General features: G+C 38.3%; 1 protein-coding gene across 8 annotated transcripts in view; it reads left to right on the top strand.

The window, feature by feature from the left end:
• Positions 1-26,896, top strand: part of MAP7 (microtubule associated protein 7) — a 172,993-nt gene that overhangs the window by 132,809 nt on the left and 13,288 nt on the right. For 4 of the 8 annotated variants that reach the window (XM_038526120.1, XM_038526116.1, XM_038526117.1 and 1 more), the window contains exons 4-11: positions 1,386-1,549; positions 2,359-2,476; positions 6,527-6,637; positions 12,020-12,133; positions 16,903-17,030; positions 23,056-23,171; positions 23,513-23,796; positions 25,975-26,191. In XM_038526120.1, coding sequence (XP_038382048.1) covers positions 1,386-1,549; positions 2,359-2,476; positions 6,527-6,637; positions 12,020-12,133; positions 16,903-17,030; positions 23,056-23,171; positions 23,513-23,796; positions 25,975-26,191 — 1,252 coding nt within the window. Of the gene's footprint in view, positions 1-1,385; positions 1,550-2,358; positions 2,477-6,526; positions 6,638-12,019; positions 12,134-16,902; positions 17,031-23,055; positions 23,172-23,512; positions 23,797-25,944; positions 26,192-26,896 lie in introns of all 8 variants that reach the window. The other 4 variants (XM_038526118.1, XM_038526122.1, XM_038526123.1 and 1 more) reach the window with 3 other exon arrangements.

The following is a 26,896-nucleotide window of genomic DNA, read 5'->3' as shown; positions in this document are numbered from 1 at the left end:
GGGAAACAAGAGAAAACTAAAATTCAAATGAATTTGTCTTAAGATCTCACCACCCATTAGTAGCAGAGCTGGGAGAACCCAGTTGTCTCTGCTACCACCCTGAGTGATGTCATAAGACAAACCCATCTTGAATTGTTCTTGCCTTTTCACACAAAGTCAATTCAGATTGCTTTCAGTAGATTTGTCTCCTCAAATGAACAGCTTTGGAAATATTTAATGGTAGCAGAAATGCAGAATCTTTGATAGTAAACATTTAGAGGAAACAAATGTTCCGAATTTTAATTTTTTTCTCTTAAGAAGTAACATTTTAACTTATATCCCATGTATTATTCTCAAGGTTTATGCTCTAAATTTTGTTTGGACCCTTTTACCAACAGTATTGTTAATAGCCCATATTAAAGATCTCTTCAGTTATCACAGATCAAGGAAGCATTATACTAAAAAAAAAAAGTTTTGTGGGGTATGTATTCCGCTAAAATGAGGAAGGACCATGTGTATGTAAAGGAGAAAAGAAACACTCTATCACTGAACAATATTTTCTGCATTGTGCATTTTCATTCAGCCTGTGATATTAATAGATTTATCTAACCAGAATGTTGTGGGCAAGAGCTGCTTATTTAGTCTCACATCACTTAGCTTACTCAGTGTGATAAATCTGTAAGGCATTTAATATATCTTTTATCAGCTATCAATTTTGGGATTTTCTCCTCAATTCTTTTAATACTTTCAGAGAACCAATGCTGTGTTGAAACAACTATAGTCACAGGCTTTTGATGTGAAGGATATCACATTTTTTAAGAGGAGAGAGAGAGACAAATGGTACTATTGGTTATAAGAGCATCATATCAGTAATCAGAATTGAGACCAGAGCATGTGATGTATGCATTATTCTGTTGTACTAACCTACCAAATTAGAGGACTGTAGGGATTCCCAAAGAGTAGAATTTAGTGTATCTTCTTTGACCTCATTGTTATCAGAATAAATTATGCTAGAAATTAACAGTGGTCCTTTTTTCCCTCAAAATTTAAGGAAAGCAAAGGTCAGGTTTGATAAATACAAAACCCAAGAACCCATATTTGTTCAATGTGGGCCATTTATATACAGTCCTACCTATAAAACTTTTTTGTTTTTCTGATTTTCAAGAGAGAGAGTATGTGTATATGCAAGCAGGGTGGAGACGGGCTGAGGGAGAAAGAGAAACTTAAGCAGGCTCCAAGCCCAGGGCAGAGCCCAGCAGGGGGGCTCCATCTCACAACCCTGAGATTATCCCTGAGCCAAAATCAGGAGTCTGACATTTACCTGACTGAGCCAACCAGGCTCCCCAATACCTGTTCAAGTTCTAAACCTGCTTGTGTTTGATTTCCATTGTTTTTTCTTCCTGAAGCTGCGAGAGAAATAATCTGGTTAGAAAGGGAAGAGCGAGCCCGGCAGCACTATGAAAAGCACTTGGAAGAACGGAAGAAGAAACTAGAAGAACAGAGGCTGAAGGAGGAGCGGAGGAGGGCTGCTGTGGAGGAAAAGCGGAGGCAGAGGCTGGAGGAAGACAAAGTAAGAGGCTGCCGTGGGCAGCAAATGGGAGGTCTATTTCAGAAATTCGAAACCTTCCCTTAAGGTGCTGGTATGCATAGCAACATTAAGTAATCAGTTTTATAGATAGTCACAGCTTCTAGGGAGGTTGGGGTATGGAAGGCAGGTAGTGAATGGTGTAATTGTTACCATTATTTTCGCAAAAACTTTGAAAGCCCGGGCCTTTGGTCTAGAGCCATAACTTACCCCTGTGCAGTTCATCTATACGAAAATATGGAGAGGACTCCAAGGAATTGGATTTCTTTAGGGCTTTACTGTTTACATTTTCACATAGATTATCTCATTTAATCTTTACTCAACCCTTGAGTGTTGATATATCAGTTTTTGCAAAAATGAACATGCAGACTCAGAATGAGTAAGTCGTGGAGTCAGGATTACCCACCTGCTCAGATTCTGAACTGCATTTTTTTTTTTAAGATATGGTACCACATTTGTTTAGCATCTGCTTAACCTAAGACCTGTATCACCATGCTTACATGAATTGATGAAAGCACCACACTCCTGGTAGCCATAACAAGGGTTGTTTATATAAGTACCTGTCGTTTGCCAAGAGCTTTACCAACTGGGACCTGATGATTTCAGTAACTCGATGATTTCAGTAACTCTCGCAGGTTGATATTACTCCTACCCTAAGAGAAGGTATAAAAGTTAGGAAGTAGGAGTACTAAGATAGAAATTCCAGTAGTGCCTTTACTCCATTCTGCCTTAAATTGAAGAAGTCTCAAACAACCAGATCGAATCTCATCATCCACTCCTCTCTTCCATTGAAGGAACGCCATGAAGCTGTTGTAAGACGAACAATGGAAAGGAGCCAGAAGCCAAAACAGAAGCAAAACCGGTGGTCATGGGGAGGCCCTCTCCATGGGAGCCCTAGCATCCGCAGTGCAGGTAACAAATGGTGATGCTTTCAGAATCCCTGCTTTCTTCCTGGACCGCAAAAGGGCAGTTGCTTCTTTTTTTCTAAGTCTGTGTTTCCAAAACAAAAATCAAGCTGAAATAATTAAACTATAATTAAATGATGCTCCTATTGTTTGAGGATAAGAGGGTGATGAAGGTAAGAAGATAAAGTTCTCTCCCTTAACACCGGCTGCTTTTCCTTTTTGTTACATAATTCCTTGAAGAGCTAGAAATCTATGCAACATTCCTAAGTAAACATGTGGTTTCCACTCTATGTTATTTTAAGTAATCATTTGCATTAAGATTTCAGGATTATGGAATAAGTTAACTGATTTTTTTTTCTAGAAGAAACATAGCAGTATTGACTGATCATAACCAATAGTATGAGCTTGTGTATTTGGACCATAAAGCATGTGCAGCATTAATGCTCTGCCCAAAAAAGTGCAGGTTCTGAAACTAGAAACCATGAATGTCTCAGCCATTCCCTCGTTCTTGAATGGACATAAAGTCATACTGAAATTTGGACTTAGGGAAAGGCTTTATTTTTGTACTGTAAATTCAATACACCTCGAATTTTATATAATGTGTCAGTTCTTTTACATCTGTGTGAGTCTAATGACATTTTTATTATTATTATTATTATTATTATTATTTACTTTGAAAAATCATTGTCTTACATTCTGTCCCCAGGTGGTTTTGTTGAATCATCATTCACCTTTCTCGATTTAGCAGGCCTGGACCACCACTTCACAACTCTTGGTGGTACTAGAAAATCTGGTACAGACATCCCTGTGGTTGCTGATTGCCTGACCTATAGCTAGCACCTCTGACCTAGGAACAACAGTTCATCAATAGCTGAACCATCACTACCTTAGTCATAATGCATGCTTAATACCCTATTGCATAGACCTAGATCTGGGATATGGCACAGTGTTTCTTAAGTGTGATGATAGAACTCTGGTGACTTGAAGGTGTTGAAATAATGTAATGACATATTATGTGTTTACTTTCTCTTTAAGAGATCATTTGGGGGGAAAAAAAAAACCTTTAAGAAGTGTTTTTTAGTTAATAAATTACCTGGGATCAAAGTACATCCAGTTTGTGCTCTCACCTCGCGAACATCCCCATCCCCACTGGTCAGTACTGCTGTTTCTGCTCTTAGTTTTAATCTAAATAACCATGAATTTTTGTTTGCTCTGTTCTTCCATTCCTAACATTCAGTGTATCCAATAGAACCCCTTTATTTTAAAAATTCTAAAAGTACATTACCACAACTTACTTTCCTATGATGTTGAACTATATTTGAAAACACTTTTTTTCCCCCTTGGCTTTTAATGACCCAGTGGTACTTTGTAGGGCACATGTCAAATCTGTACTCCTAAAGCTCATTTATGTGTGATATTTTATTCTAGGGGCAGTTTTACATATATATTCTATATAAGAATATATATTTTTATAACCTTATTTTTCTTTTACTTGGCTTCATCTTTTACTTGTGTATGGCAGAAGTATACTCCATTAGAAGTTTTCAAATATTTTTGAGGGGAAATACAGTTGTTTAGTTTTAATTCTTGGTTCCACACTCAGCATTCAGTATATGATCTTTATTTCTGCAACTTGGAGCAAGAGTAACTCATGCTGTATTTGTTAGCACTTGGAAAATATCTATTTTTATTATAAGGGCTCTGAATTAGAGAAAATTGCTACTAAACTAGAATTCAGAAGTTTGAAAAGGAAAAAAAAAAAAAAGTTTGAAAAGAACTGGAATTTGCCAAAATTCTCAAAGGTTGCAGTAATCTGCCGTGATCTTAAGAACAGTAACTGGTCTTACTCCTTTATAGCAATTACTCACTCAGAATGGGCAACCCAGTCAGTGTTTGCTGATCAAAAAACAGATCTTAGGGGATGCCTGGGTGGCTCAGCAGTTTAGCACCTGCCTTCAGCCCAAGGTGTGATCCTGGAGTCCCAGGATTGAGTCCCACATCAGGCTTCTTGCATGGAGCCTGCTTCTCTCTCTGCCCCCACACCACCCCCTCTGTCTGTCTCTAATGAATAAATAAAATCTTTAAAAAGAAAAAAAAGGGGGGGGATCTCTGGGTGGCTCAGCGGTTTAGCGCCTGCCTTTGGCCCAGGGCGTGATCCTGGAGACCCGGGATCGAGTCCCACATCAGGCTCCCTGCATGGAGCCTGCTTCTCCCTCTGCCTGTGTCTCTGCCTCTCTCTCTCTCTGTCTCTCTCTCTCTCTCTGTCTATCATGAATGAATGAATGAATGAATGAATAAATAAATAAATAAATAAATAATCTTTAAAAAAAAAAGAAAAAAACATCTTAGAAATTAAATTTAATCCAGATTAAATCTGTGTGTTGCCTTACGGCTCACTCATCAACTTGCACTGGTTTGTAAATTTTTTAAACTGATTCTTTCAGAATCCTTTGTGAATTTGTATTTTGTTGAGTGAGAAAAAGAAATGATTAAAAATGATCTTATTAAGTAATATAATAAGTATGCATTATACCTCTATAATTTTCACCAGGCAGAGTAGGCCTGCAGGCAGACACAATGTCCCCTGACTAAAGCTTAACATATAAAAACAGTATCAGAAAATGTATTGCTGTCAGTCACCCAGAAATGACTTTTGTTACCCTTCCTTGTGTCCCTGGGCCTTACATTTCATCATTAAGATCTTCCTTTTGATACATTATCCTTAATCTTCAGGATTGCTCCAAGGGCCTATCAGTTAAGTGTTAATTTACGTCACAGGCGTGATGTCTGTGTTTGTTTGTTTTCTAATTGAGTTGCTTCAGCCATACAAATACATCCTAGTAGAGATAGGAATGTCTGATGTTGGTAGAAAACTTGTTTATCCCCATACACTATAAATAATGGCCAAAAATGGTTATTCTGTGGAGGGAAGTTTACTGTAAAATGTTGACTAGCAGTGTTACTTAGACATTGATAGACCAATGATAGAACTGGGTTTTAAAGGCATATACCATGAGGAATACTTTTTGTTTTTAGTTTTAGAAGAAGCTAACAATGGTAAACAAAATATGGCAAAGCCCTTTTTAACTTTGGCAGTCATCGTCAAAACAATCTGTTTTCCCTTCCTGAATAAATATAATGAGATTTTTTAGACTTTTACTCTATTTAGACTTTTATTTGGGGAACATGATCTATTCTAGTGAGGATGGCTACCACCTGGTTCCACCATACAGACAGCAGATGAACAGAACTGATTTTTGCCTTTTGATCTCACAGAACTTTAAGAATTACTCTAAAATTACTCACCTATAGGATCAACAGTTTGATTAATAAGCTTGAAGAATTCTGATTTTCTTTATATTGCCGTCAGTTTTGTTGGGCAAATTTGTGGACTGATTCTACATTTGTAAACCACCCTAAAATCCGTGTTATAGGCACAGAGGTATGGTTACTTGTAGACTTTAAGAAGAAATGCTACATCGTTCCAAACCTAGAGTGTTTCTTCTTCTTTCTTTTTAATCTATTTTTCTATAGTGAACTTTAATGGCCTAGGTAAAGTGACTGGCTCTACAAGAAAAGGTAGCAGCAAATGCATAGAACCTGATGTTCTTTTTTTTTTTTTTTTTTTTTCTCCTAGTGTTTGCATTCTATTTCACCAGCCCTATTACTACTCCCTTGTTCCTATTTGGGGAAATTCTAAGGGCATCCACTTTTACAAACCTCTCTTTGCTGTACAGTCAGCCCTATTATTGTATTTGCCCTCCAGTGATCTGCCTTTGGTCCTTGTCTGTCTGTTGTATTATTGTAACAATATGCTTGAACTTCCCTGGCTGACAAACTGGTGTGCTTAATATTTATTTTATCCTATGAGAAAAATGAATTTTATTTCTAACCTTGAAGTTACCTTTAAGATGTCCATTTAGAAAACTGTGCTATTATGTAAGATCTAGTAATAGAGCTGAAAGCATCCAATTCTAGTTTTTCCTTCCATCAGTGAACTAGGAAATTGCAATCCTGCATGCCGGCTGTCAATTAGCATTATCTCCATTTGTTTTAGATCCAGACAGGCGGTCAGTTTCCACCATGAATCTTTCGAAACATGTTGATCCCGTCATTAGCAAGCGGCTCTCCTCTTCATCTGCAACTTTACTAAATTCTCCAGATAGAGGTACAGTCAAAAGGAAAACAACAACAAAAAAAAGTGTTCTGTTATTTACTTAATGCTTTTTTTTTTTTCTGGATGTTACAGCTAAAAATAAGCATCTGAAGTTGCTTTCCCTACGTTTCTTAAATAGGAAGAACACAACTTCAAAGTAAAAAAGCAGTAAACGGCTGAGCAGCATTTCCCTTGCGACAAGAACCTTGCTCATTTTAGAACTTGGCTGAATGGTTGCATTTAGCCATCATGGAAGCGGTGCTTCTCAACTTTTTAGTAAATGAGTTTACAGTTCCAGAAATCACCCACTTATCCACCAACATTGCAAAAATCTTTGTTGTGAACAATTATTTTCCTTCAATCATGTTGTCTTTGACTTTTCATCTGTACTTGGGGAATGCCAAGCTTTGACTTTCTAAGAAATCTTTTTAAATGATTCATGTTGGTAGATTTCATTTTGCTATTTGATTTCTCATTTAACCAAACCTTGCTTACTTGCATTTCTTGTGTGTGTGTGTGATCGGTTCTTGGTGTCCATTCATTTTACCCTTCAGGGATTTGGCTTAGCTTCAAGAATATCATCACTGAAGTCTCCTACAAGTTTTAATAATCATAGTCCCCAGTTAATGTTTTATTTGAATTTTGAGTTTTATTCATCCCATGGATTTACAGTACATGAATGTTGGGTTATTTATAAAATTAAAGTTTTACTTTATACATCTATATATCATAGAAGGAAAAATCAAGTTTTTAAGATGAGCTACGGTTTTACAGAACTTAAAATGACCTTAAATTAGAAAACCAAAGAATTATTGTGCAATATAAAAACATATATTCTTTAAAAGTAACAAATTGTGGTTATTTTGAATGCTTTACTGGGAAACATTCAGTGTTTATAGTCTTTGTAAAGAATGCAGTGTGTGCATGTTCTGTGTGTATCCATATATTCTGTATTGTGTAAAACTTGTGTCATTGTAATGTACAATATTGTACATGTTGCTGTTATAAAACTAATAACTAATCTCTTAAAGTAGTAAATGTTGAACAACTTCCTGCTCTTGCTTTTTAACCTTAACTATTCCTTTTTTTTAACTAATATGCCTAAATCATCAATATTAGACATATAGTCAAATTACGTACCTTTTTTCTTTTGCATCTTAGAGAAAAGTATTATGAATTAACATTCCTTTCATAAACAGCTTTTATCTTCAAACCCATTCCTTTAATATGAAATACAGCATATGAGTGCCATTCTTAACAGTTGTCTACTCACCTTTTCTTTGGATTTGAGTGCTTGCTTCGGCAGCACATATACTAAAATTCTTTGGATTTGATCCCTTACTCAGCGTTTTAGTTTCATACTTTTGTGAACCTATGTCTAAAACAAACTACAATTGTGATTTTATGGTACTTTGAAGTCAATCTTACCAACTACCTCCTTCAGTTCCACAGCTGAAATTGGGGTAGTTGGGCAGTAAACTGAACAATTTCCTATCACCCTTCTATGGGACAACAGTAATTTGTCAACTAGCAACAGGAATGTTTAATAGATTCTGAATGATCATATCTGATGGAATATTCTTAATAGGATCTTAGAACTGAGAAAGTTTTACTGGATGGCTCATCTGTTCCAGTTGGGGTAACAGAATTCCAGAGATGATGGACAGAGGTGAAAGACCCAAATTCATGTGTTACAGATTAATTGTTGGAGAAAGGATCTAGCACAGAGATCACCAGCAACTAACCCATGTTGTTGTTGTGCTGCATCCTCTTACCTTCATGGATGTCCTTCCTTAGATCACCCTGACTGTATGCATTCTTGCTTTGAGTGAGGTTAAGGATTAAGGGAAGTTCAACAGCCAGTTCATAGCCAAATCCAGGAAACTGCCCCTTGAATCGTGTGACCTATCAAATCAAATCCTAAGCTGGACTAATAGAGCAAAGGGAGAGCACTAAATTGGGGAGTTCTGCTTCTCTGCCACCTTGTCAAAAGAATTGTGTGAACTACCAGTTCCTGCCTGGGTCTAAAAGACGAGGTCAGGTTTGGCCAGGAAGGAAGATTCAGTTCACCCAAGAGCCTCCCATATGGTCCAGGAAGCAATTTTTTTTTCTTTTTTTAAAGTTAGAACTTTCAGTAGGACAGTGAGATGGCTAGGCCTTTTAATGAGACTAGAAATTCTTCTGAATTTGAACTTCTATAATTTATAAATTTAAGTAACTTAGTTCATTTTCTTTTCTGCTAACTTTATTTTTTTCTGCTATTTTTAAAAGTTGGTTATGCTTTATTAAATTAGGAAGCATCCTTATTGAATTTTAAGTTAGAGGCTTTTACTGGCAATGTATTAAAGAATGTACACCATTTACCAGATTGTCTGGGCTTTCTCAGCCCTCTAGCATAGGCCTTAAAGCTGATATTAAATTGAGGCTCTGATGCTATCAAGGTTGACGTTCAGCTGGAATGCTCTCCTGGTTATTAAAAATACTAAAATATTTCCATACCGTTTGGTAAATACCCACTTTGCTAACATGTGTTTCCCCAGGTCCTCCAGCACTAATGCATGACATCCATGAGCTCTCTGCCTGTGCCCTACTTATTTTTAAATATTTTTATTATCAAACATGAATATAGTGTCACATAGACTGATAAAATGACCCAAGTTAAAGGAAACCTCTGATTACCAAAGGTTTTTATAATTGCTGCAATGGAGAGAATATTGCCACTGGAAATTTTCACATTAAAAATGTGTTTCTTAATATTCTTAAGCTCCTACTTAACCAGATTTTTCTCAAGGAAGAATAAGGAATTTCAAACAACAACAACAAAAAAAAAAAAAAAAGAAAAGAAATGAAGTTGCCTACTGTTTGCTTAAAATTAGTCCATACATTTTTCCCTAGAATCTAGATCATAGGACATGGTGGTAGACCTAAAGCTGCATTCTGCATTCAGGTTCTTTTTGACCTGAGCAGGGGTTTTTGTTCTTGCTTTAATTTGAATTCACTGCCATCATTCTAAAAATGGAATACCTCACACAATATTTGCATTTCCTACTTATGATGAACTATCGGGATCTGGCAGTACTTGCCTGATTTTTGCATGGCACCCATCTGAAACTGAACAGTGATTTCCTGCTTATGGATGACTGTGGTAGTATAAATGTCTATAATGTTTGTTTGCCTCCCCTGGTTCAGATGGTCTATTACAGGAATTTTTAATATCTCATTTTTAAGTGCTTAAGTAGGATCAATACTGTAAGTTGTTTCACAAGAATTAATATCTCTTCCTTCAGAAGCTTATCATCTTAAAATCAGGCCCCTCTAGGTGGGTGGGAGAAAAACAACAAACTAACTCTCCTGTCCTAACCTTTACTAAAATGTTATCTTAAGAAAAAGAGATCTCTCTCTGTCTCTCTCTTATTCAGGTCATAGTAATGAACACAGAAGAAGTAGAAACATGTTCCTTCTGTCAAAATCTTTCATTCACAGTGTCAGCTATAAAACAAATCTCTTCAATTTGCTTCAAACACAAGTCAAAGAGGCAATCTTCATTTGAGGCAAATTCTTTGGTTGATACTTTCAAGACTCACAGAAATAAAAAGTTAACTTCTTAAGCCAGGGCAGAGAAAGGATATGTCTTCTCAATGACAAACCATCTCTGCAGTTGTGAGCCAGTCATCCTACAGAGTTTGTCAAGGAAATAGAGGGTTCCTTTCTTCTTCCCTTTCTCATCTACTTTAAAAAGTATAGTTCTGTTGAAGATTTTCATTTCATCCTCCTCACTCTTCCCCATTGGTTTTATTGTGTGACTATTCTACTTTTAGTGTACATTAAATTCCATTGTTGATGCACACATACACACACTGCCATATTAGAGTGTATAACAGCACTTGTTCTATTGTGCATTCTACTATACAACTATTACTGTATTATATATGTAATTGTATATATACAACACATACATATATATATACATCCTTTTATTTATGTCTGTCAGATAAGATTTCATTTAACTGTGAAGACTCTCCTAATAACAGGAAATCCAATAAATAATTCACTAATTCTTAAATTCACCACAGCCTTGATCAAAATAACCACTTTTTAAAAATGAAGTCAGGTAATTAGGATACTTACTGGAGGTTGGTAGTTCCTTTCAAAAGGAATAGGTATTTCCTGCAAAAACATTTAACATCAACTAATTCCTGTTAACTAAAACTAATCTTTTAGAATTTCAACGTCATTCCTATAAAATACAGCATATAAAATACAGCATATAAATACAGCAATACAGATTATTAGAAGAACAATGGCTCCAGAGGCAAGAATATTTGCACCTGCTGTTTATAGTACAGAGCAGAACTGGCCTTGTCATGTTTAGACAGTTTTAAAGACTTTTATCAGTGACTTAGCGGTGTGCCCTAAAATAGAGATGTATGATTACTTTAGTGATATTTGTAGGATCTTGCAAGCTTTTTTCCTGATATTTTTTGGACAGTAGCTTCTGTATTTTCATGGACCACCACTGGAAGCTAACAATATAAGCAAAGTCATTAATTTATAATTTATAATTTATGGTGGTCTTGCCACCAAGCCCCAGTATAGTTTGGAACTATATTCACTGTATTATCCTAAATCTATTTCCTGGAATCTTCATGCACTCACTAGTAATTTCTAACATTAGGTTTAGATTAGATTTTGGTTTTTCTGTTTAATTTCATCTTGCTTCAGCTTTACCCTTATCTTCCACCAGATTTGTTTACATTGTTGCCAAAACAGGCTTGAGAGAACCTGGCTTACTGAATGGGAAAGTCAAAAGGAAATCAGACAGAACTTTGGATGAGTCCTCTTTCCTTTTATTATATCTAATTTCCCCCAACTGACGAAGTAGCAGTTCATGAACATCTGGCAAAATGTAGTGGAGACCCTTTCAGTCTTTGTTTATATAGACATGCAGTCCTGCATTAAGCTGTCATAGCCTGTGTTGGAGTTGAGTATTCAGGATACTTAGGAAGCCCTTTGGCCGAGGTATGTGCCATTAGATCACTGCCCATCCTGACAAGGGCAGATGGGCACAACTAGACGCCAAACCTGTAGGTGACCTGATGTTTCTGTTTTGTTACTTTTTCACACCGAAAGGAAGGTGGCTAACAAAATCTGCAAACATAAATCTAACATAGAGCCTGTCCCAAACTTAATATCTTAAAGAAAGGCAACATTATGGAATAGCTCCTCCTTTGGGCAAAGTTCCCGTCTCCCAGACCGTATGCTAGCCGTCCTGCTTGGTTGGAGAGCCTCGTCTCTTGAAGGCCTGGGATATGGAAGCAATAAGTTTGATGCTCTTGCACCCTCTTGCCCCAGGAAAGAATTCCTCTAACATCTTGCTTATGTGGTGACGTTTAGCTCGCCGCCTGCAGCTCAGCCCATGGGAGAGCAGCGTTGTTAACAGACTGCTGACGCCCACACACTCGTTCCTGGCCCGAAGTAAAAGCACAGCTGCCTTGTCTGGAGATACAGGTAAAACTGTCAAGGTGGAACTTTCTTGGTGAGGTAAAGTCCAACCTTTTGATGCACATCTGAGCTACCGCTATTCATCTAATCACATCCCGGGCTTTCCCCAGTGTGTTTGCTTCTCTCTCCTTGGGTGCAGTGGCTTTGGAAATGTCTGTTGGTGTTGGTTTCATGCTCCTGGTATTGTTTTCCTTTCACATCTTATCTGGACACCAGATGCCAGGCAGACAAAGGACGCCCCTCCTTGTGATCAGATGGCTTCAGATGCTTCTGGGTTGTTGGTAACATCACCCGAAACACCGACCCCTTCCCCGCCTTTCTTTCTGCCCCTGCATCTGAGCAGATGATCAGAGGTAGACATGATTTAATATTTAATACTAATAGATTGACTTGAGAATACAAGCAAAACCCAGGACAATTTCAGCAAGAGTTTCTTGCTTAAGAGTGGCTGTGGGCTAGCTCCTTCTGCCTGTGCCAGTCTTTCATATGTAATCTAGGAATTAGTACCCTCTCAAATCTCTAGGAGTTGTGGAGAAGGCTAATTACAGTCTTCTTCTTTGTTACATACTTTGAAAATATGGAGAATGTGCCAAGGACTGGTTATTGTAATTAGTTACAACTCCTCTACATTTTTGAAATGCAAAGCATGCCTGAATGAGCCAATTAGTTTAATGAGAAGTTAGCGTAGAGCCTATATCTATCTGGAAAGAAAGATACACATTCAGCTTTTGGCAACATCTCCTTTCACGGTGAGTTGATTCTGTTTTTCCCAAATATCTCTGGGTGCAATTGGTATATCTCTGTAACCAGCCTAGCAGCCCTTGTCTTTGGCACTTAGGAAATTACATCATAAAGTTCCCTTTAAAAATGCTTTGCTTCTGCACGTCTCTTCATGTTAATTCACCCTCTTTGCAAATAATTCTTGATGGTTTTATGATTTTTTTTTTCATCTATGGTGCCCAATGAGCTATTAACAACCCTAATTCTCACAGTACTTCCAGGAGGCAGTTGAAAAAGCAAGTACAGACATTCCTACCACCTGCTTGTGGAAACCAAGGGCAGTGACAATAAGTGACTTATACCAGAGCCACTTAGAATTTTAATCGGTGGATTGGGTCTTAACGTGCCCTCCATCCTGGGTGCCTGGGGTGCTGCTCTGTATAGAGTTATGCATTCAATTAGGTGGACCCCACAGTGTTCTGTGTTTTCTGTGAAGGAACTCTCCTGTCAGCTGTCACATCGCATCTGAGATTTTTCCAGAGGAGAAAGTACCGCTTATTTCAAGATAGTTTATTTTCTGCCTGTGAATGTCCTACTTTTAGAAAAGTCATGGAAGTTCTTCCGCATGTCTAGCTAATTGAAGAAACTGTAAAACTGCTTTCAGTCCTGTATTGTAGGATCCAAATAGTCTAGGGCACTCATGCTTTGGAATCTCCACACTGTACATTGTTTCATATTAATGACTGCCTCGCAGCTGAAAAAGTGTCTGCTGTTGTCATTGTCACCACTAACTTCTGTCAATTCTTTTGCTCCTCCTATAGTCCTTTGCAGCATCCTGTCCTTGTGCCCCACCCATTCTGCTTGCCCATCTTCCCATCTTCCCTCTTCGTTGTTCTACTTAATCAGGGTGCTTTCTACCTGCTCACTGGCTGTTCTTTACTTTGCAACTCTTCCATTCTCCTTTTAACAAATGGACACATTCTTGTAATTTATTTTAGTGTAAAGCAATCCATAGGCCTTTTCTTGAGTTCCCATTCTTATCAATACATTCCTTAGATTATTGTTACCTTATTATTGCATTGACATGGCTTATATTTAACAAACCAAAACTGTTGTTTTCATTTTTTTTCCACTTGAAATTATATATGTAAACATCCTTTACATTCATCTTGTCAAAAACACTGTGTTCACCACTTTTATTTTTCTATCTACTCTCTGCAATCAGTCTTTCTTGTCTTTCCATTTGACTGTTGTCTCTTAAGTTCATCTTATATCCAGTTGCCATTAGCAAAAGGATGACCTACATCCAGAGCCAGAGTTGCAGTAGCAGATCCAAACAGCCATCCTTACTCCTAGGGTGTTTGGTGATTACAGACTCCCAGGACAAGTAATAAGTGCACTTGAAATTTACCTCTCATTTGTGGCCACTGCTTTGCATTGACCTCTCCATGCCCATTTTTAAAATACATTTAAAATACATGTGATTATTAGAGCTTAAGATTAAATGAGTTGATACACATAAAATGTTTAGAGTAGTACCCGCCACATAGTAAGTCATCAATAAATGTTATTAATATTATTATAAGATTTGTATTCTCTATGCTACACTCCAGCCACTTGTATTGCATTATCTTTTCCCTGTACCTTTTCATACAGTTCATTTAGAAGATCTTGAAGAAGTTAAATTAATGCCCACTTGTTACCAAGAGTAGTAGGAAATAGGGATAGTATAGAAGACTTTCTACTGGACACTCCATAGAAGAATTTTCATGTTTAAGAAAACTACTTCGGGATATCAAGAGCACTCTGGAAAAATAAAAATAACTGTGTATTATTGCTCTTATTCTTTCTTCAGAAGGGCAAGATAATCCAAATACATAATTTAAAGGTTTCAGGTTTTTCAGTAGTTGCTGTTCAGAACAACAACCAATTCCATGAGACGTAATGTCCTTAGAAAGAATTTACAGGGTTTGTTACAGGCTGACAGTGTTCCTTGAACAATTAAGTCTGAGGAGTTTTGTACAAACTCCACTAGATAGATTTAAGGATATTGTCTTTCTTTGCTTAATACTACATCAGCGCTGTAATAAAGAATGAACCAGAGCCATGATGAGATTGGCTTACACCCATGATCATCTCAGGAAGTGCTCCATAGATACCCCCAAAATTATTTTCCACTGGAGGGAAGTGAAATCCTATTTCTGTTGTTTTCTTCTTCCTGTCAGACCCTGGCCTCAGAGCAGGACTATGGTTTAGGGTTTCTTGATCCTGGAGCACAAGGTAAATAGCCTCTGGATATGCCCTGGGCAATATGTGTCTCTCCTGGACATTAATCCCACAGAAGTGTCCTGTGCCAGGATGTTACTTTACTTAAATTCATTTGATTGGCTTGGTAGAGTTTTGCATTAATGAACTCTTTCCTATCTGAGAAATGCAAATGCTTTGTTGTGGCACTTGAAAAAAGTTATTTTCAAATAGTTTCCTCTGTGATCACAGGAAGCCAAATGAGACTAGGTTCTCCTTTCTCACAATGAAAGGAATCTTCCTTCCCCATTAAAGTCTAAGGCAAAGACGTAGGTCAACTCCCAAGTAAGATACAAATATTCTTTTAAGGAGGACTGAAGGGGAATGCAAAGTGTTTTAGTTTATCCTGAAGAAATAGAGTTCTGTTTTCAGAGGATTGGAAAAGAGAATGCAATTTCCAGTCCATTCCCTGCCTTGACCATTGAGTGATGACTCAAGATACTGCAAATTGTTTAATAAGAGAGCACGTGAATAAATAAGCAATCTGATCAACTTTCTGTTTGTAGAACAAATCAGAATAACATTTTTTAACTCTATAATTCCAGAATTCCTAATTTGTCTTGCCAACTTTTGAGTTTTTAATTTATTAATAAATACTATTATGCTTAGCTGAAATAATGGTCTTTTCATAAGTTTGCTACAATGGCTATAGGCAGGTAAAGTCATTTTATAACATCATCCAAGCACATCGTATTCTCAGGAGTCATGTTTCATTATCTTATTTTTTTGCTGGAGAACAAGATTTCTGGGTGAGATCTGAAAGTGAACCTTGGAACCTTAGTAACCATACTTTTGATACATATGTAGTGTTATAGGAACTTCCTTAAACCCATTTTTTGCTTGAAATCACTTGATAAATCACTTGATTAATGACAGTGTTCCTGTGAAACTGAATAGTCAGAAAGGGTGATTTTTTTTCAAAAATATCCCAACCTGAGTAAAACAGTAAAAGCTATTCCATGATTCAACTTTGTTTTTGGCAGTTTTAACATATGTGTGTCCTCATCACCATTTTAAATGATTACATCCTATATCCTCATATGTTCTTCTGCTTGTTATAGACCATCAAATGCCTTGGCTTTTGGGAAAACCCAGAAGCCATGCATCTGATTTGGCTTTAAATAGACAAAACATTTACAGAATTTATTTCTGGAAATTATTAGTTATCCTTGTAACAAGTTGTAACACCTAGTAAGACTTGATTGTTTAACATTATAAAAATTCTGTTGCTTTTTTCCACTGGCTGTTGAACTTTACACCTGAAATAGTTGGAGTACATCTTGTTTGCCTGCTTGCTTGCTTCCTGTATCTCCACCTTTTACTCCATCTTAAAGCTAATTAGGAAAAATCTGATTATAAACAGTCCTTATATAAAAATGATCTGTCACTAATGTGTTTTCCCAGAACCATCAGTTCATAGCAATATAAGGCCATTGCTTTCCTTAATTATGAGACTCTATCTGTATCTTTAATCTCTATTTAAATAGCCCAATAACTTACATAGCCTAGGGTTTTCATTTGGACATGGCTTCTTTTTGGACACACTGTAAACTGATAGGACTGTGAGGAGAGCTGAATATGATGGTTCTGGGCACCTTTAGGTAATAACTTCTTCTCCCTACTTTTTTCTCTATTTCTGCTTTGCTCCTTTTCCTGAACCTGCTTTTGGCTTTCCTTCAACTGCTCCTCTGGCACTCTTGTGTATAAAACAATCACCTACACCCTAGTTATCCCCATTTGTCCTCGTTCAGCATCTTGCGGCCCCATCAACATCATGCCCTACAAAGCTGCACACTCTAGAAATCTGATGGATCGACCAAAATTCTTGATAACACCACCGGAGGGCTCTGCGAGAAGGAGGACTGTTCATGGCACAGCGGTGAGTAGCCGTTGGGAGCAGCCAGGCAAGTCTGCTGTGTCTGTGCAGAGTGAACACCACCCCAAGGTGCGGTGTGGGTGTCAGAGTGGGAGGTGCCCACACCTGGACAGTAGTGTCCTCATGCTTCCTCTCCACTTGGGAGTTTGGCTCCCCCTAAAAATGTGAATCTGAGGATGAAAACTATTCTTTATTCAAGTGTGTGCATGCGGCAAGTGTCGTGACAGCACACTTTTACATTTTTGAAAGTAAGAAAGTCTTTGAAGGGGAAGTGGGCCTGGACTGCTGCCTCTGCATTTTATTAAACCATATCTAAAAGCTGGCTGAACTCTAAATGTGGTTCAACAAAAAGCAAAATAAAGAGTTTTCATCTGTTTAGCTAATCCCCATCAGGGCCCACATTTACAATATAGTAACAGTGTATTTTGAAAACACTAGCAATTTGCTAAGTAACTAATACTTGAAAGGCAACTGGGCTGTTTTATAGACTCAAATTTTGCAAATGAAGAATATAATTTGTACTTGTAATTACTGGCAAGGTGGCTGAGCTAACATTAATTTTCACCTATAATTAATTTCCTGCCGTAAATGCAATGAGGTAATTTGTATGTCTCCAAGAATCTTTCTTCCTCAAACTGTATGTTATTTAGTAGCCATTGAAAGAAGTAGACATTGCCCTGTGATGGTCAGGCATTGTACTTACTCCTAAAGGACCCCCCAGCCAACTGGAAGATCTCATTGCCTCTCTCCCATGGTAACACTATGACCTATTTAATGAAAGGCTGAACAATTTTATTTTCAGTCTTAACTTCCCAGAGCAGTTGAGATTTATGAAGCTGATGGATGCTTCAAAGGATTTTGCTTAGATGTTTGAGGATAATTTGAAGGTTGTGAGAGCTTGATGGCTTTGCCTACAGGCAGTTTTCTTCCAAGGCCCAGGCTTTCAGGAATCAGTTTAATTCCTGATTGAGTCAGACATCCAGGCCCACAAGGAATTCTTGCAGGTGAGACTTGGAGGTGAAACTACCTTTGGTATCTGGGTAGTTGCTCATCATTAGCACATCAGTGCTTCACAGTGCCTAGCTATGGATGAGAACTAATAGAAGAATTTTGCCCCCAAAGGTTAGGTACTTATTGAAGAGGTAAAAACACTGAGCAAAGGAAAAACATCTTGTTGTGGATAAAAGGTCAACCTGATGTGCCAGGAGGGAAGAATGAAAGTTGACCCTTGGCCAACAGATTAAAGGAGAGGGATTCTCATCATACCATCCAAAAGCTCCACTTTCTCACCCATTTTAATTTTTTTAATGCCTTCCCCTTTCTATATTTGATTTATTGGTTATCTTTTCAGCTCTTTACATGCAAACATTTAGGCAAATACCTATATCCAGAAAGTGACTCACAAGTCTTTTATACCCCAGAGCTCCCTTATGGAATTCAGTTGAACAATCAGCAACATGTGGTCATGGAGCACTTGAAAAGTGGTTAGTGGAAAGAAAAGAAAAGAAAAGTGGCTAGTGAGAATGACAAACAGAATTTTAAATTTAATTTTCTTTTTAAAGATGATTATAGTAAAGGAAACATATAACAAATTCACCATCTTAATTGTTTTTAAGTGTCATTTCAGTAGTGGTATGTATATTCATGTTGTGCAGCCTGTCCCCAGAACTAATTAAATCTTGCAAAATTGAACTGTGCCCAGTGGACAACTCCCCATTTCCTCCTCTCCCACCCCTGACAAGCCACCATTTTACTTTGTTTCTATGAATTTGACTGCTTTAGATACTTCATATAAATGGAGTCACAAAAAATAAATAAATAAAAAAAATAAATGGAGTCACACGGCATTTGTCTTTTTGTAACTGGCTTATTTCACTTTGCATAATGTCCTTCAGATCTGTCCATCCATGTTTTAGCATGTGACAGGATTTCTTTCCTTCCCAAGGCTAATAATATCCCGTTGTATGTATGTATACACATACATACAAACACACACATGTACACATACACCACATTTTGTAAAGCCATTCATCTGCTGATGGACATTTGAGTTGCTTCTGCCTCTTGACTACTATGAATAGCACTGCTATATACATGGGTAGCAAATATCTTTTCAAGATCCTGCCTTCAATTCTTTGGGATACATATATATACATCAAGAAGTGAGATTGGATTTTGTGGCAATTCTATTTCTAATAATTTAAGGAGCTGCCATACTGTTTTCCATGGCAACTGCACCATTTTATTTACATTCCCACCAGCAGTGCAGAAGGGTTCCAATTCTTCCATATCTTCACCAACACTTGTTATTTTCTGGGGTTTTGTTTGTTTTTCTAGCAGCCATCTGAATGGTATGAGGTACTATCTCATGGTGGTTTTCATTTGCATTTCTCTAATGATCCATGACATTGAGCATTTTTATATGCTTGTTGGCCATTTACATATCTTTTTTGAAGAAATACCTATTCAAGTCCTTTGCTCATTTTTTAATCTTATTCTTTCATTTATTTAACCTTTAATTTTTTATTGAGTTGTAGGATATTTACACATTCTGGATATTACATACTCTGCATATTAATCTCTTATCAGATATATGATTTGTAGATATTTCTCTCATTCTGTAGTTTACCTTTTTACTCTGTTGATTGTGTACTTTGATGCATAATAGTTTTTAAGTTTGATATAATCCCATTTATCTATTTTTGCTTTTGTTGCCTGTGCTTCAGGTGTCATATCCAAGAAATCAGTATCAAATCCAATGTCATGAAGCTTCCCCTATTTTCTTGCAGGAATTTTATAGTTTTAAACAGTGTTATATTTAGGTCTTTAATCCATCTTGAGTTAGTTTTTGTATACGGTGTAAGGTAAGGGTCCAAGTACATTCTTTGGCACGTGAATATCCAATCTTCCCAGCAACATTTGTTGAAGAGACTATCTTTTCCCCATTGAGTCATCTTGGCACCCTTATTGAGGATCTTTTGACCATGTACACAAGGATTTATTTCTAGGCCCTGTACTCCATTGGTCTACATGTCTCTCTTTGTGTCAGTACCACACAGTTTTGATTACTAAAGCTTTGTGATATCTTTTGAAATCAGGAAGTGGAAGGTCTCTTTTTTCTTTGTTTTCAAGATTATTTTATCTATTCAGGGTTCCTTGAGGTTCCATTTAAATTTAGGGTGAATTTTTATATTTCTGCAAAAAAATGACGATAGATTTTGATAGGGGTTGCTTTGACTCTGTGGATCATTTTGGGTAGTACTGACATTTTAACAGTAAGTCTTCTAATCTGTGAACACAGAATATCTTCCCATTGTTTTCTTTCATTTCTTTTAGCAATGTGTTTTAGTTTTTAGTGTACAAGTCTTCTGCCTTCTTGGTTAAGTTTATTCCTAAGGGTTTAATTCTTTTTGATACTATTATAAATACAATTGTTTTCATATTTTTTTCAACTTAATTTTAGTTAATCTAGATTAATTAAATCTAGATCTAAACTCAAATGACCAAATGTGGCTAGTGGCTAGCATACACAGATGTAGAACATTTCTGTCATCATAGAAAGTTCTATTGGACAGCAGTACCTTGAAGTATCTGTCTCTATTCTCTCTCTTGAAAGTTATTTGTATCCTAAACCTAACTCTAATTGTAAAATAAAAGTCTTTGTCCTAAGTTGTCCGTTGACATGTGCATTTTGCTATGTGTCTTCCACAGTAGTCTTTTGGAAAATATTAATAGGAAAGATTATTGTACAGAGTGCTGGCTGTTAGATCTGGATGAGGATGAGGAATGCCTTTACATGTGTGGTACCCAAATACGTGAATGGGTTACAAACCACTGAAAAGACGTCTAAAAGAACTAAGAGGGTAAAACCATCTACCTGCCTGAGAGGATGTTGTCTCAAGTACTGAACATGTTTCTAAACTTTTCTTTGCCTATTTCTCTATCCCTATAAGATGATTAAGGGGAGGGCAGTTTTAGGAAAGAAAGAACTGGTTCAATGGCACTTTATTTTTTAATCCAAAAAGAAAGATTATACAGTTCTTTGTAGGTTCATTCCCACAGTGCCTGTCTTATCAAGACACAGATGATGAAATTCATCCCCGTATCCTCCACGTCACAAATTACTCTTCCTGATTTATTTTCTCATTCAGATCTCTCCTTACTTTGACTTCAGCCAAATTAAAATGTTTTTGAGAAAAAGGAAAAAACAACTACTTGGAGTACATAACCCCAACTTCCCCTGGAAGAGTTCTGAGCCTTCCACTCTGACATAATTGTCAGAGGCATAAATGCCACCCAATATACCTGCCAGAAGGGTCCCATGTGCTGGCTGCCACTTCTGCTACCCAAGAACAATAGCTGTATTCTGAGGCCCTACCTCCAGCCTTCTGGGACCAGAAATGGGGGCAAAGGCCGGTCATGCAGCCACAAGTGATAGGGAGCTGGCACATATCTTGTAACGCTCTTTCCTGCCCCAGTCTTTATTTCATTTAGAAATTCTGGGAAGACATTGAATTTTTTTTATTTGTATATTTTTTAGTGGAGTTCGATTTGCCAACATATAGTATAACGTACAGTGCTCATCCCGTCAAGTGCCCCTCTGAGTGCCCTTCACCCAGGGGAAGACATTGAATATTATTTGATATTCATATTACACACACACATACACACCCCTATAGCCCAGTCTATCAACTAGGCTGTTACTAAGAAAAGTGGAGAGAAACAATGAGAAGGGATACTGAAGGGGAACAGGAGTGGGGAAAGGAAGGAAGAGGGGAATTGATGCTTGCACCAGGCAGAAAGGAGAGAGAAAAAGGTACACTCCAGTGTATGGGCCCTGCAGCTAGATACAACAAAGTTCTGTCCCTTCCCTTGTACTCTCAGTCTGCTCTCCTGGGAGGGTCCCACAGAGCAAAGTGCTGACAGGTGCTCACACGGGGGCTTCCAGCCAGTATCCAGTCCTGTCCCAGAACATTGTTGGCAAGTTTCAGATACTTAGAATGAGTCTTTCTTGCTCTGTGCATTTTTGTGTTTGGGGGTTGTTTTTTTGTTTTTGTCTTTTTGTTTTGGTTGACTATAGCTTACCAGACACTTCTGGGTTTCCCTTTGCTCGTTTTGACTTAGCAAAGGTATCACCTGTCTGGCTGAATTTCTAGTATGCAGTTAGAAAAGGAAGGATTTATTTATTTATTTATTTATTTATTTATTTATTTATTTTTTATGATAGTCATCACAGAGAGACAGAGGCAGAGACATAGGCAGAGGGAGAAGCAGGCTCCATGCAGGGAGCCTGACGTGAGATTCGATCCTGGGTCTCCAGGATCGCGCCCTGGACCAAAGGCAGGCGCTAAACCGCTGCGCCACCCAGGGATCCCAGGAGGGATGTTTTGACACACTCTCCCATTTCAGTTTTATCCTTAAGATTAAAAAGAGCTAAAATTCTTCACCTTGAACCTGATTTTTCCTTTAAGAGCAAAAGGACATTAGATGAGAAAGAAATTATTTATATAGTATCAGTATAAAGGGAAAAAAATGAATTAATGTCTGATATAGCAGATATGTTAAGATTTAAAAAAAAAAAAAAAAAAGACTGAGTATGGTATGTTCCAACATAGAAAAAAAAGAAAAAATGCTAAAGAATTAAAATGGGGGAGAAATGGGGAAATGGAAGGACTTTTATTTTGATATTTGTGTGAACTAAAGACAGTGAGAGATTTTTGCCCCAGGTGATTGTAGATACAGAGTACAGGTGCTTTCTAAGAGTATACATATATATTTCTTTAGCAAATGTAACTCCAGATCAGACATCCAGAACTTTATTAATTAGTGTCAGATGGCGTTAATTCAGTTATAATGTTCAGGTTTAAGCTAACAAGGGCTTTTGTGGGAGTGGAATGGATATCAATGACAAAGGTTGGAAAATTTCCAAAAAGTCACTCAGTGGGTTGTAGCTCCACTCCTGAATATACTGTTAATGGGATTGTCCCACTCATATCAAAATCTAATCATTGTGTTTCTTGGAACTTAGGGCTATAAAAGAGAGAAGGAGAGAGAAAACCTACCGATCCACCCCACATCTGCTATTCGGAGGGCTGTATCTCCATCTCATCCCAAAGCAAGATCACCAGCTCCCTCCCGACTCTGGTAAGCAAAATTTAAGAGGTTGTCTGGGTTGCCATGCTGAAGAATTTGTAGCTTCTCTTCTCTGAAAGCAAACTATTCTCTCCATGGTGTCTAGTATTGTTTAGGGAATAACATTTTTCCTTGTAGGAAAGAAAAAAGGAAATGGGAATGAGTCTCTAAAGTGAATATTTCTGTGTTTGCCACATAAAAAACAAATACACCAGTTCAGTATCTCTTCATTTCTTCACCTTACTGGTGCTGGTGTTCTAGGACTGTCAAGTGGTAGAGGAGTGGGGGAAGGAAGGTTCTGGCAAGCCTGCTCTGATGGCTCCTATTCTCTTTCCCCTGTTTATTGCCCCTAGGCTTCCATCCAAATCCTTTCCGCATCTGCCTGGCACACCCAGACCAACCTCCTCCTTGCCTTCTGGATCAGTCAAAGTTGCCCCTGCCCAGGTCCGGCCCCCATCCCCTGGCAACATCCGCCCTGTCAAGCGAGAAGTCAGAGTGGAACCTGAGAGGAAAGACTCTGAGAAGGAGCCCCCAAAAGTTGTCAATGAGCCATCACTTAAGAGCAGGGCACCTTTAGTGAAGGTGGAAGAAGCCACAGCTGAAGAGGGGTCACCTCCCGAGCCAGAGGCTGCTCCTGGTAAGATTCAGCTGACTTGTGATGAGGTGTGGGTTGCTTGCTCTTCTTTGGGGGACTTGGAAATTTTACTCCAAGGTTAATTTTGGGAACTTTTCCTACGTGAGATTTTCTTACAAATAAAGAAAGAAACATCCAATCAAAAGCCACAGCAGGGCAGCCCGGGTGGCTTAGCGGTTTGGCGCCGCCTTCAGGTCCAGGACGTGATCCTGGAGACTCAGGATCGAGTCCCACATCGGGCTCCCTGCACGGAGCCTGCTTCTCCTCTGCCTGCCTCTCTCTCTCTCTCTCTCTCATGAATAAATAAATAAAATCTTTAAAAAAAGGTTTAAAACAAAAAGCCACAGCATATTCATTCAGGTATGATTTATGATTCCTTTTATTGGCCGAGTCCTTTTTTTCACAAAATGTGGTGTTCAGAGCACTTGCATCAGAATTACTTTGTATTAGTTATCTATTGCTGTGTAACAGATCTTAAAATTTTGGAGCTATAACAAATTATGACATTGCACAGATTCTTGGGGCAGGAGTTTGGAAGCAGTTTATCTGGGTTGTTGGAATATGGTGCACACACAATGGCTGAGCTCCATTTCATGGCACATGAACCTCTCCATAGAGTTGCTTGATGTCCTCACAGTCTGTCTGCTGGACTTGGCTTGCTGGCTTTCCCTCAGAGACTGTGATTTGAAAGAGAACATCACAAAGAATGCACACTTTTTATGCCTAGGCCCAGAAATCCTATACACAGAAGTCACAATTTCTGTCGTATTTTATTCATTAGATGCAAGTGACTAGATTCACCTCACACTCAATTGAAGGGGATTGGTCTCCTCCTTTTAGAGGAAAGATCTTCAAAAAGTTTATGGAAATATTTTTAATTTACCACTTCTACAATGTTTCAAAGGACAAAGTGCTGGCCCTATATTAGTCCTACTGAATCCAAGTATGTGGTGGATCCAGGAACTCTGAAAGACAGTAAGCTCATCAATCAGTTCCTCTGCAGGATTGCCAGATAAAATACAGAATGGCCAGTTTATCCTATGCATACTGGAGTTTAAGGACCGCTGGCTAGCCTCTCTGGCCCTTGACAGAGGTCAGAATTCGTTTCAAAAGACCCAGTAGATCTCATCTCTGCCAGGCTAAACCAGGTGCTATTTAGAAGTTTAGAAATCCTTGGAACTAGGAATTCAGTATTTTTTGTTGAAAACTGTCTTCATTCAAAAGTTTTCTCCTTAAGACTTAATTTGAAATTGGGGGTAGGGGTAACAAAGAATAGATAACAAGACAAGTGAAAGCGTTGTTAGATAGTAGAAGAGTCCAGTCCTTATTTGCATGGAAAGGGAGAGAAGGGAAAGGCCAAAAAGTGTCCTGGAGGCAAAGAAAAATACCTAATCATGAGGATTAAAGGAAAATGTTAATCATGAAAGGAGGGTCTAGAATACCAGAGATCACACCTCACAGTGGAGCATCTCTGTGGGACTCCTAGAATGGCTCTCTAGGCCATTTCCTGAATGTGGATAAGGTCAAAGACTTGTGCTCCCATCTTACACTTGGCATCAGGATGGACAGTGGAGGCCCAAATGGGTAAGGAATGAATACGAGAGCCAGGTCCTAAAGAGGCCCTTGGGTCCTCCCACCTCAGACCTGGAGACAGCTCTAGGCAGTCAAAAAAAGACTCCATCTTCATAGGGTATCATCTTCCCAGCCTGCATCTGGGCTTGTGGCAGGGATGCAGAGGATGGTCAATGAAAGGCTTTGGTCTGCTAGTAATAAATAGTCACTAAAGAGAAGGAATTTTTTTAATGTAATGAGAGGCAAATGGAAGATCTCATCTTCTTTTTGCTCAGAGTAGAACTTCCCACAGAACCTAACGTGAGGCTCTATACTGAGTACACATTCGATATATGTTGTTAACTGATTAACTTGTATGAAAATAAGACTTGGTGACAGAGTGTCAGCTTTGTTGGATGTCTCACTTACACACATGCCTTTTTGTTATCTGTTGCTTGGTTACAAATAGAATACAGTGAAACCATGAGAACACACAGTAATAAACATTCCCTTTTCTCTTATAATGATGAATTCTAGGCCTGGGGTGTGGGGAATTGGGGAATGCTAGTTTTTGTTTTGTTCTTTGGGTTTTGTTTCCAGTTGATTTTCTCCTTGTACCTGTTTGTACAGCTGCTCCGGCCCCGGCCCCCACTCCAGCACCGGTCCCAGCCCCAGCATCAGTCCCAGCCTCGCCATCCACTGTGACTGCCAGCGCTTCCCCCAAGACCTCCGCAGGCACCACCGACCCAGAAGAGGCCACGAGGCTGCTAGCTGAGAAGAGGCGGCTGGCCCGCGAGCAGAGGGAGAAGGAGGAAAGGGAGAAGAGAGAGCAGGAAGAACTGGAAAGGTAAAGCAGTGACTTTGCTCAGTGAGCAGTGACATCCTAGGGATCCCTTAGATCACGTGTTCAGTCTGACAGACAAAGTGGTGGTAGTGATGAAGGTGAAGGGATTAGCTGCTTCAGAATCAGGCCTCTGACCACTAAGTGGTTTTTTTTTAAAACATCACATTTTCTTACTAAAATGACAGTACAACAACCTTGATAGAGAAATGTTTAAAGAAAAAAAAATCCATAATCTTACCAGTTTTCAATAATTGGCAAAGAGGGTTCTGGGTAATCCTTTCCAGTCTCCAGTGTGAGGGTTTGTTTACATACGTAAATATGTATACATGCATCTATTTATATAATTATAACCACAATAGAGGTGTAATTGTACAGTCTGATTTTTTTACTGAACATATTCCTAATCTCCATATTTCCTCATTATCTAACAATCATTTTATTTATTTTTTTTAAATTTTTATTCATTTATGATAGTCATACAGAGAGAGAGAGAGAGAGAGAGAGAGAGGCAGAGACATAGGCAGAGGGAGAAGCAGGCTCCATGCACAGGGAGCCCGACGTGGGATTTGATCCTGGGTCTCCAGGATCGCGCCCTGGGCCAAAGGCAGGAGCCAAACCGCTGCGCCACCCAGGGATCCCTCTAACAATCATTTTAAAGCTGCATAATAAAAGCTCCTGTTTTCTTCCAGATAGAACTCTTCAGAGGAA

This window comes from Canis lupus, chromosome 1 (assembly GCF_011100685.1).
Source record: "Canis lupus familiaris isolate Mischka breed German Shepherd chromosome 1, alternate assembly UU_Cfam_GSD_1.0, whole genome shotgun sequence".
Lineage (NCBI taxonomy): Eukaryota > Metazoa > Chordata > Mammalia > Carnivora > Canidae > Canis > Canis lupus.
Note: the sequence above shows the minus strand (reverse complement) of the source record. Positions and strands in the feature narration are given on the sequence as shown.